Consider the following 11,731-nt stretch of genomic DNA (forward strand, 5'->3'; position numbering starts at 1 on the left):
AGCTGTTAAGTGCTTCCTACAGGAAAAAGGTGACAGTTCTCCACTTAATAAGGAAAGAAAAAATTGCATGCTGAGATTGCCAAGATATATGGCAAAGACAAACCTATCTGTGAAATTGGGAAGAAGGAGAATGAAAGGGATACATGGTCTATACAGGGTTTGGTGCCGTGTTCACGTTCAGGCATCCACCAAGGAGCTTGGAATGTACCCCCTGCAGATACAGTGGGAGGCTACTGCATCATCAAGCACCCTTAAAATTCTGACTGTTTTGAAAAGAGTTTCCTGGGAATAACATCACTGAAATGCCCAGAAAAATCACTGAAACCTCACCCCCTAATTCTTCCATTATTGTTGAAGGCAATAATAACATTGGGAGTGTGTACATACCTTCCCTTGGATCCATGAATTACCAAATTTGAGGACCCCTGGCTATGGGTACCCAGGGAGGAGTGGGGTGTACCCTTCGTCGTCCTCATCTGCCCCCTGGTGGCACGTTTTGTCACTCTGGACTACTACCCTAGGCTGCAAGCAGCCTCTTTCAACGAAATATCTGGTATTTAGTACTTGGTGTATTTCCAGAAAACTTTTCAGCTACCGAGATGATCAGTTCCTTTCACCATAAAGTTGCATAGCATTGCCCAATAATGTTACTGTCATCTGCCTTATCTGTTAAAACTTGATTGTCTCATACTTAAACTGATTTTTTTATCACGAGTATTTTCCCCAGAAATTTTGTTATTCTTTGCCTATTTTTCCTGTATATCCAAATGTATCAATTTTTGATTTATTTATATACCCGTTTTGTTATCTTCAGGTGCATTATTTGGTTTTCAAATTTCTTTCCTGCTCTGAAACTGAAAAACACCGGGAAACCTGCTCCGTTCCCGCATCTGAGCCATTCCACAGGCAGTTTTCCCCATGCTAAAAATGCTGTCTTCCACTGATTCCCGGCACGGCTCAGTTTCCGTGACTTCTTCTTTCTCGACTTGCTGCTATCCCTTTTCTCCGTGTGTCTCTAGCATGCCTATCTTCTTCAAGACACAGCGCAACCACATTCCCTTTCACATGTCTATTTTTATGAGGAATAGCCGCCGAGCAGGACTCCCAAGACATGATACAGAAGTCCCTACAGGGCATCCTTCCTTGGCAGTCCCACAGTACCGCAAATGCCCTGTGTCTGCCAATACTCATCAGCCTCTCTTCTCATATGCCTCCCCCGGGACCCTAAGAGAGTAACTTCCCACTTTCCCGGGACAGCGACTCGCGTGCCTTCTCCATTTCCTTGACTCCTTTATTCGATTATAATACAGGTATCTGTCTGCCATAGCTCCTCAAACTCTCTTATGTAAATGCACTTTTTTAAATTCTCCACCTCACTTCTGAGCTCAGACCACACCATCTCCCCCGTCTTGGATACCTTCCATGTTTCCAGTGGTCTCTTCCCACCCCACACTGCAGTACGGTGATTTTTCTAAAACATGGACCGGTTCCTGTCACTCCCCTGTGGAAACTCATCCATGTGCAGTCTGACTGGTCTGCATTTGGGGGCTGGACAGAGCGAGAAGGGATCCTGTGTCAGTCAGGACTCCGGTAGACGCCCCTGTGCAATATCCACTTGTGGTGGTCGGGGGCGGGGAAGGGGCGGGATTGAGCCCCCTTCCCCCCTCCTTCTTACTGCGGAAAGCTGCGGAGCGAGCAGCACTCACTTCCTATTCAGCATTCAGCAGGGAGCGAGCCTCTGAACGGCCACGTAGGCATTCTCTTCTCTCTGGAGGAAAAGGCCCAGCAGCTGTCCGAGGAAGACCCACCAGCTGTCAGCAAAGGGACATGTCGCAGCTAAGTAAGAATCCGGGTGACTCGAGTCCTCCGGCGGAGGCCCCGACGCCGCCTGTCTATAGCCGCCCTACGGTTCTGATGCGGGCCCCGCCCGCTTCCTCCCGGGCTCCGCCAGTCCCTTGGGATCCACCTCCAATTGACTTGCAGGCTTCACTGGCCGCTTGGCAGGCACCTCAGCCTGCCTGGGAGGCCCCACCGGGCCAGCTGCCTGCCCCAGTGGCTCCGATGGTCCAGGCTCCTGCCCTAGGGGGCCCGATAGTCCCGGCTCCCCCGCTGGGGGGCCCGATGGGGAAGCCTCCAACTCCCGGGGTCCTGATGGTGCATCCTCCACCTCCGGGAGCCCCGATGGCCCAGCCTCCGACCCCGGGAGTCCTGATGGTGCATCCTTCAGCTCCCGGAGCCCCCATTGCCCATCCTCCTCCTCCGGGGACCCCAATGTCCCACCCTCCTCCTCCGGGGACCCCGATGCCCCATCCTGCTCCTCCGGGGACCCCGATGGTGCATCCTCCCCCTCCGGGGACACCCATGGCTCATCCTCCCCCTCCGGGGACACCGATGGCTCATCCTCCCCCTCCGGGGACACCGATGGCTCATCCTCCCCCTCCGGGGACACCGATGGCCCAGCCTCCAGCTCCGGGAGTCCTGATGGCCCAGCCTCTGACTCCGGGAGTCCTGATGGTCCAGCCTGCTCCTCCGGTAGCCCCGATGGCTCAGCCACCTCCAGCAGCCGTGATGACCCAGCCTCCGCCTTCAGGAGCAGCGATGCCCAAGCCTCCAGGTCCAGGAGTCCTGATGATTCATCCTCCAGGTGTGAGAGCTCCGATGACCCAGGCTCCACCTTCAGGAGCACCGATGGTGCAGCCGGCAGCCCCACCTGCACCACCAATGGCTTCTTGGGCCCCTCAGGGTCAGCCTCTGATCCTGCAAATCCAGTCTCAAGTCATAAGAGCCCCTCCTCAGGTTCCTCAGGTCCCTCAGGCACCCCCGGCGCAGCTGGCCACACCCCCGGGCTGGCAGGCCACCTCGCCAGGATGGCAGGCCATGCCGCAAGGCTGGCAGGCCACCCCCATGACCTGGCAGACCACGCAGGTCACCTGGCAGGCACCGGCAATTGCCTGGCAGGCACCACCGCCCATGCGCCAGGGGCCCCCACCCATCCGCCCCAGCCCACCACCCATCCGCCCTGGCCCACTACCTGTGCGCCAGGCCCCACCGGTGATCCGTCAGGCCCCACCGGTGATCCGCCAGGCCCCACCGGTGATCCGCCAGGCCCCACCGGTGATCCGCCAGGCTCCACCTGTGATCCGCCAGGCCCCACCTGTGATCCGCCAGGCTCCACCTGTGATCCGCCAGGCCCCACCTGTGATCCGCCAGGCCCCACCTGTGATCCGCCAGGCCCCACCGCTGATCCGCCAGGCGCCGCCGCCCATCCGACCCGCCCCACAGGTCATTGCCACCCAACCACCTCTCTGGCAGCCTCTGCCACCCCCACCTCCACTGCGGCAGGCCCCGCAGGCTAGGCTGCCGGCCCCGCAGGTGCAGGCGGCGCCGCAGGTGCCTACGGCCCCACCTGCTACGCAGGTACCCGCGGCGCCGCCCGCTGGCCCGCAGGTGCCCCAGCCTGTGCTGCCGGCCCCGCTGTCTGCCCCGCAGGCTGTGCCCTGCCCATCCATTATCTGGCAGGCCCCCAAAGGTCAGCCCCCGGTACCACATGAGATGCCGACGTCGATGGAGTACCAGGAGGTGCAGCAGACCCAGGCACTGGCCTGGCAGGCCCCGAAGGCTCCCACTCAGTTCTGGCAGCCCCTGCCTGCCCAGGAGGCCCAGAGGCAGCCCCCCTCCATGGTCCAGCTGGAGCAGCCCTTTCAGGGAGCCCCCCCCTCCCAAAAGGCTGTGCAAATCCAGCTACCCCCGGAGCAGGCGCAGGCCTCGGGTCCGCAAGCCGAGCTGCCCACACTGCAGCTCCAGCCCCCCTGGCAGGCCCCGCCTGCGGTCTTGCAGGCCCAGCCAGGAGCCCCAGTAGCGGCGTCAAATTTTCCCCCGGGCTGCGCTAAATCATTGATGACTCCATCAGGAGAATCCAGGGCCTCTTCTATAGACCGCAGGGGCTCCTCTAAAGAGCGCAGGACCTCCTCGAAGGAGCGCAGGGCCCCGTCAAAGGACCGCATGATCTTTGCTGCCACCTTCTGTGCTCCCAAGGCAGTGTCAGCTGCCCGAGCACACCCGCCAGGCTCCTGGAAAAGCCTTCCTGCCACACCTGAGACCTTTGCTGCCTCTTCAAGGGTCTTCCCAGCTACCTCCCAGTTTCAGCCTGCCTCTCTGAATTCCTTTAAAGGCCCCTCTGCTGCCTCAGAGACCCCAAAGTCACTGCCATATGCGCTGCAGGATCCCTTTGCCTGTGTAGAGGCCCTGCCTGCAGTTCCATGGGTCCCACAGCCCAACATGAATGCCTCAAAGGCATCCCAGGCAGTGCCCACTCTCCTGATGGCGACAGCAGCTGCCCCCCAGGCAGCTGCCACCACTCAAGAGGCCTCCAAGACCTCCATTGAGCCACCTCGCCGCTCCGGCAAGGCCACCCGAAAGAAGAAGCATCTGGAAGCCGAAGAGAACAGCCGTGGACACACGCTGCCCTTTCATGACTGGCAGGGCCCAAGGCCCTGGGAGAATCTGAGTGACTGGGAGGTCCAAAGTCCTGTCCAGGTCTTGGGTGACTGGGAGCGCCCAAACACCCCCCGTGGCCTGAGTGGCTGGGAGGGCTGTAGCACCTCCAGGATCCTGAGTGGCTGGGAAGGGCCCAGCACATCCTGGGCCCTGAGTGCCTGGGAGGGCCCGAGCACTTCCAGGGCCCTGGGTTTCTCTGAAGGCCCAGGGAGTCCTCTGCCCTGGATCGTGTCTGAGGTCCCAAGTGTCTCTCCAGGACCCAGTGCCACCCAGGATGATTCCAAGGTGGAGGCACGGCCCTTGTCTCCCTTGGATGAGAGGGCAAATGCACTGGTGCAGTTCCTCTTAGTCAAGGACCAAGCCAAGGTGCCTGTCCAGCGCTCGGAGATGGTGAAAGTCATCATCCGAGAGTATAAAGACGAGTGCTTAGATATCATCAACCGTGCCAACAGTAAGCTGGAGTGTGCCTTTGGTTGTCAACTGAAAGAAATTGATACCAAAAGCCACGCTTACGTTATCATCGACAAGCTGGGCTACCCTGCAGGGGATCTGGTGGCACCCTATTTAGACAGGCCCAAGTTTGGCCTCCTGATGGTGGTCTTGAGCCTCATCTTTATGAAAGGCAATTGTGTCAGGGAGAATCTGATCTTTCATTTTCTGTTTAAGTTGGGGTTGGATGTTCGGGAGACGAATGGTCTCTTTGGGAATATGAAGAAGCTCATCACTGAAGTGTTTGTCAGGCAGAAGTACCTAGAGTACAGGCGAATCCCCTACACTGAGCCTGCAGAGTATGAATTCCTCTGGGGCCCTCGAGCATTCCTGGAAACCAGCAAGATGCTTGTCCTGAGGTTTTTGGCCAAGCTCCATAAGAAAGATCCACGGTCCTGGCCATTCCATTACCTTGAGGCGCTAGCAGAGTGTGAGTGGGAAGACACAGATGAGGATGAACCTGACACTGGTGACAGTGACCATGACCCTGCCAGCAGACCCCCTCCCCGCTAATAAGTGCAGCAGAGATCTCTTCCTGTGTTTCCCTGGCCAGAGGCCCCTGAGAGGGTGGGTGGGGGGGGACGTTTTTGTTTCTGGTGTTTCTGTTCCAGTTCCACGTGTGTAAGTTTGGATTTTCAACTCGGTTTCGTATCTGCCAGAGCTTTGTACATTTTTCATGTGGTGTTGATTTCAATCGGCTACTGTTCTACTCTGTATTTTGGCATCTGTAATTTTAAGTGAGATCTGTGACTCTCTGTTTTGTGTTATGATTGTTACGTTTTGGTATCAGCGTTGTGCTGGCTTGGTGAAATGAATTGAAAAGCTATCCATCCCATTCTGGTATAGTTCATGCTGCATTGTACTCGGTTGTTACTTGAACGTTCAAATGACTCATCAGTAAAAACTGTCTACAGAGAAGTAAATATCTATATCTATATATATAAATATACTTTCAGCATAACGGAAGTGTTTGTCTTTATTCTAATTTTTACACTAGAGAGTACAAGCCAAGTTTTGCCGTATTCTCTGAATAGACATGAATACCGAGACTACTCTCAGTCATAGTAAACACCACGGTGCTGAAATCGTTTTCCAAGGGGAGTGCTCCATTCATCTTTATAAAGATGTAGTGTGCTTGAAGTGGGTGGTAAAACATAAGATTTCTATTAAACCAAAACAAAGCTTCACAAGTCAGCGAGACTGAATTAGGAAAGGGCTCACATTCAAACCTCACAAAGGAGACGTTATTATCCCTCCTTTGTAGGTGAAGAGATAAGGCTCCAGGAGATTAATTAAAGCACACACGTTAGTGCTTAGCCGCTAATGTTGTTATTAGAAGCAGAAATGTCCTTAAGGGTATGTGGGGAAGGAGGGCCATCTGCCTGTGGGACCACAAATAACCAGGTGGTCTTGCTGCATGGAGAAATTGGCCAACAGGGAATTTGTCAACCATGTGGCCCATGGGGGAGTCCAGCAGTCCAAATTTGGGTTTCATCAACACACTGGCTCTCAGGATGGAAATGTGCTCCCTGCAAGATACCCAGGCTTATAACAGGGAAAAGGAATCAAACAGGTTTCATTGAACTAGAAACGCTGCGGATTGCAGGCAGTAGTGGCTGGGTTAGGGGAGGGCGGTGGCGGCGGCGGTGGGGTTCCTAGCAACATGGAGCTCTAGGAGAAGGTCCCGGGAGGAAGGGTGAATTCTAACATATAGGGAAAGTCAGCCAGCAATGCCTGAAGTTGCTAAACAACCATGGTCAGCCCTTGGGTATGAGCCTGGTCTAAGGCAGGAAAGGGACAAGGGAATGAACTGGCCTGAGTGTTTTAAGGAAGGATATTCAAGCCCACACAAGGCTGGTGTACACAAAAGGCCGTTCCTGAGGTCATGCTCTCTTCATGTGGACAGAGGAGCATCAGCCCTGCTTGCCACCCTCCAGTGTCTTATCAGAAGGAAGAAATTCAACTCCATATCCCACTTCGAGGAAGCCAAAGTCCCAGATGAGGTTAGTGGCAACGGTGGAATTCTCCTGCCACCTAGCGGCGCCACCGCAGCTGCCTCAGCAGCAGCCCCCCCCTCCCATGGATCTTAACTACACACCATGCCTATACTTGGATTGCGACTACTCCTTGCTTCACCACTTCTGCCCATAATTTTATCTATATCTGTGCCCAGACATTCCTTATTTTCTCTTATAGGCCAAGGTGGCACCTGTTTTCAAGTCCGATCGTGCTTCACGCGACAATTTCTGCCCTTGGTCCTGCAGCGCTGCCACTTAGGAAGCTGACTAGGAGAGGAAGCCCAAGATGCAGACTCTGTTCCTAGCACCCGCAGAGCTGAGCTTTCCAGGACGATGATTCCTGTCCCGGGAACCTGCCAGACTGCAGATCTTCCCCAAGCTGTCTCAGTGCTCATCCTCCAGAAACTGGGAGACAGTTTGATATGAACTCCTTGGGTCAGAGAGTCGTTCACATTTTTCCACAAGCAATGTTCAGTTATTTTTACAAGAAAGCAAATGTCCATTGAAGGAGGCAGCGATGCCCCAGCTGAGAACGGTCCCCAAAGGACGTTTAGCTAGGCCAGTAAATCGGCATATTGATCTAGTATTTCTCGTTTGTGTTTAGTTATGATTGCTTATAAAGTTTTCTCCAGACCGTGAACTCATAGAATGCCTGGGCAAGATGCTCTTTGTGGAACGAAATTTGGAATGTAGCATCATGGGATTTTGGTGCCATGCTTAAGGCGGGGGCTGGGTCTGCTCCATGGTAGACAGGCTGACTTCCCAGCTACAAACCTCACTCTCACACGTGACATACATCTAATGGCCTTCATGAAAAATGCCAAGGACTGAAAACCTGAATTTGTTTATATTGTAATGAGATATAAATTTATTCCTTATCAACGAGTAAACTAGATTAGTTAGATATTCAACCGAAAACTTTAAGGAAGAACAGTTAACATGAAAATGCAAAGCAGACAAAGACCCGGAATATATGGAACTACACGTTAAAAACAGCAGAAACGAATTCAAATCCCACTCCTTTGAAAGTGCTAAAATGTAGATAGCATAGTACAAATTGAGGGGGAAAAAAGCCCAAACCTGTAATAGGCAAAAGGTATCACATGAAAAAAAAATTGCAAATAACTGTTGAATCTGCTATACCTCACTAATATTTAAAGATAGAAATATTAAATCAGTATTCTAGTTTTCATTTATTAAATTGGCATAGAATAAACCAAAACCCCATTCAACATCCAATGTCGATGATTTTGTTTTGAAACTGGAGCTTTTATACACAATCAGTGAGACTATAAATTATTAGTATTTTTTAATGTTTTATTTTTTTAGAAAGGAGAGAAGGAAAGAAAGAAAAAAAGGAGTGAAGGAGAGGAAGAAAAAGAGGGAGAGAGAACAGGAATGTTGCTTTATTCTAAAAATGAGTATTGAAAACCTCTTTTATGCCAATAATTGTGCTTAATAATGGCCGATCAATATTTCATTTAAACCTATGAGTAGGTGCGATGTGGTACTGACAAGAATGTGTATTTTGTGTATTTAAAGTGGAGAGCTCTATAAATATTTATTAAGTTTACTTGCTCCAGATCTGAGTTCAGGTCCTGGATATCCTTATTAATTTTCTGTCTTGTTGATCTATCTAATACTGATGTTGAAGTCTCCCACTATTATTGTGTGGGAGTCTAGGGAGTCTAAGTCTCTTTATGGGTCTTATGTATCTGGGTGTTAGGATCGTTAGCTCTTCTTGTTGCATTGATCCTTTTACCACTATATCTTTGTTGCTTTAAAATCTATTTTATCAGATGCGAGAATTGTAACTATAAATTATTACAATTTGCCCAGAAATCAGTGCAGCCAACTCTGTCTTCAAGAGGCTTTATACATTAATGCTATTTTACCTAGAAATTTTTCATTTGGGAATATGTCGAATGAGAATAATCTGCAGAGAAGGGGCAAAGACTTCATAGAGAAAGCTGTTTATGAACATGTAGGAGATTTATCAGGGTGTGCGCATGACCCCCTTCCTGACATAAGCATGCAACGTCAAGCGAGTACCGTGAGTTTCTGTTGAAAAAAACCACAGCTTTCCTCAGAAAACAACTTACAGTTTGTTCCAACACACAGAAAATCAAAGACTCAGCATCCACTATGATGGGCTGTAGAGAAGAGTCATTGCAATCTGCGCCTGAAAGATGCAAAACCGGGTGCTGGCACAGTCCCACCAAAGCCACGAATGATCTCAGCAAAATCCACTTCACATGAAGCCATATGACTTCTAGTGAAGAAAAAGTGCAAAATAGTTCTCAAAGTGACACAATTCAGTGTACTCCTATGTAGGGTGTTCAGCTATGAGTTAATATTTTAGGATATTCGTCTTAAGAAGACAATCTGAATGTTGTAATAATTTTACTCAAAGACATTACTTGTGAGAGCAACAGAGGAAAGGACCAGTTGTCTGTCGAAGCTACTGGTGAATCAACCTTGTCAGCAAACCAGAGTGAAGGGTGGCTATGACTGACGGAGCGCTTTCTAGATTCAGGTGCCAGGGCCCTGTGGCTGCCATCATCTGGGCATGTAGCCCACGTTGTTAATTTGCCCTCAGAGTTATAGGCGCTCCCAGAACTTGGCAATTCACACCAACGGTCATGATACTCAAAACGATACACGAGCATCCCTGCACCCCTGCCCCTAGCTGCTGGGGCTGGAAACATGGGAATCTTCTTCTCCCCGAGTTGATTGGTTGCCAGATCTTCCCGGCTTTGCCACTTTGTATACTCAGTGTTTTTTCTCCTCTCCATCCCCGTGGACATGGTTTCCTGCTTGAACTCGGCAGTTTCCTTTTTTTGTTTTGAGACGGAGTTTCACTCTTGTTGCCCAGGCTGGAGTGCAATGGCACGATCTCGGCTCACCGCAACCTCCGCCTCCTGGGTTCAGGCAATTCTCCTGCCTCAGCCTCCTGAGTAGCTGGGATTACAGGCATGCGCCACCATGCCCAGCTAATTTTTGTATTTTTAGTAGAGACGGGGTTTCACCATGTTGACCACTATGGTCTCGATCTGTTGACCTCCTGATCCACCCGCCTCCGCCTCCCAAAGTGCTGGGATTACAGGCTTGAGCCACCGCGCCCATCCGGCAGTTTCCTTTTTCATGGTCTCTGCCTTCAGTCCTGACCCGTAATCAAACCTCCGCCTTGGCTGCACAGGAAATCAATGCTGATTTAAAGCATGTCAGGGCCCTCGGTGTTCCTCAGAGTAAGGTGCAGCACCCCTCAGCTCACCTTCCACACGTGAGGGTCAAGGAGCCGCTGGTTAGAGCAGATTTACCTACAGAGAAATCTACAAACGAGGCCAGGTGTCCCTCTACTGGACAGTTCCAAGAATTCCGTGAATTCTGGATTGAAAACCTGAGCCGGCCACCAGGAGGGTCCTAAAGAGAAAAAGTCCCTATTATTTAGGGCCTAAGCGACATTTTCCTGTGTGCAAGCAACTTTGTTCTTTCAAATCTCTCAGAGGGTTTCATTGTGAATTCTACCAAGGGATATATACAACAGTACTAGAGCAGTAGTACAGTGCTCTAATCTGCTGAGATTCTGAAAGTTATATCTGCCTCTTTCTTAGAGGTGACACTTATGAGGAGCCTTCTTCATCAGCTTCCTCCTATTCTTATTAATGACATTAAATAAATCATCCTGACTGTGTCAGGGACATGTCCTTCTCTGTGCAAATGGTCTGGCTCTGCAAGCTGCCCATTCACCTCCAAAGGAGACTTGCTGTCTGTGCTGTCCCTTGTTCTGAGTGAATTCAGCTTGTGAGCTGCTATTAGCAGAAGGACTGATGATATCTAGTCCATCGGCAGTCACCACAGAGCATTTTCTAGACCCAGGAGGCTTCCTGGAGCTGCTCTCTAATGGCTCAGAATCTTCCCCTGAAACAGCCAGCGGGATGGGGTCGCAAAGCTGTGGAATCGAAATGTTGGCTTTGTTGGCTTCTGCGAGACAGCCTCGAAAACGTTCTATTCTGAAATAATCATAGATTGACAGGAAATTGCAAAAACTGCGCAGGTCAGTCTCATGTACCCATAATCTGGCTTCCCCCAGTGTTTATATCCTGTATAGCTGGAGTGCAATATCAAGGACGTGGACATAGAACCATCTGTACATTCAGCTCAATGCCATCTTATCACATGTGCAGATAGTACAGCCAGCATTGTGATCAAGATACAGCGCTCTTCCACCACCACAAAGATGCCTCTCATGCCACCGTGTTATAGCTGTGTCCATCTCTTTTCCCTCCATCCTTAACCTCTGGCAGTCACTACTCTGTCCACCATCTCTGTAACGGTAATTTCAAGAATGGGCCCTAAAAGCAATAACACCTCTGAGACTGGCATCTTTTCACTGCATGCCCTTGACATCTCTCTACACTGTGGTGGGTATCAATCATTCACTTTTTTGATGCTAATAAAATATTTACTGTTTTATGGAATTGGCTGTTTCCGTTTTTTAGCTGCTGCAAAGTTGCTAGGATGTATGCACAAGTTTTTCTAAGGAGACACTTTCATTTGTCTGCGGCAAATGCCCGTGGCTGTAATTGCTACATCATTTGCTAGGTCTGTGGGTACTTATTTAAAGACCCCTTCAAACCATTTTCCAGAAGGGCTGTAACATTTTACATTTCCACCAGCAATGTATGAGAAAAATTTATCTGCATCCTCACCAGCAGTTGGTATAG

The 11,731-nt window shown here is 50.7% G+C and overlaps 1 protein-coding gene across 1 annotated transcript; it reads left to right on the top strand.

Moving 5' to 3' along the window:
* Positions 1 to 1,715: 1,715 nt before the first annotated feature.
* Positions 1,716 to 5,944, top strand: MAGEL2 (MAGE family member L2). The gene has a single exon (XM_035303595.3). The coding sequence runs from the start codon at positions 1,828 to 1,830 to the stop codon at positions 5,497 to 5,499; it is 3,672 nt and encodes a 1,223-aa protein (XP_035159486.3). The 5' UTR covers positions 1,716 to 1,827; the 3' UTR covers positions 5,500 to 5,944.
* Positions 5,945 to 11,731: the final 5,787 nt, after the last annotated feature.

Source organism: Callithrix jacchus, chromosome 6, assembly GCF_049354715.1.
Source record: "Callithrix jacchus isolate 240 chromosome 6, calJac240_pri, whole genome shotgun sequence".
Lineage (NCBI taxonomy): Eukaryota > Metazoa > Chordata > Mammalia > Primates > Cebidae > Callithrix > Callithrix jacchus.

Coding starts and splice junctions, on each gene's coding strand:
- MAGEL2 (XM_035303595.3), top strand. CDS start 1,828: ATGTCGCAGCTAAGTAAGAATCCGGGTGACTCGAGTCCTCCGGCGGAG.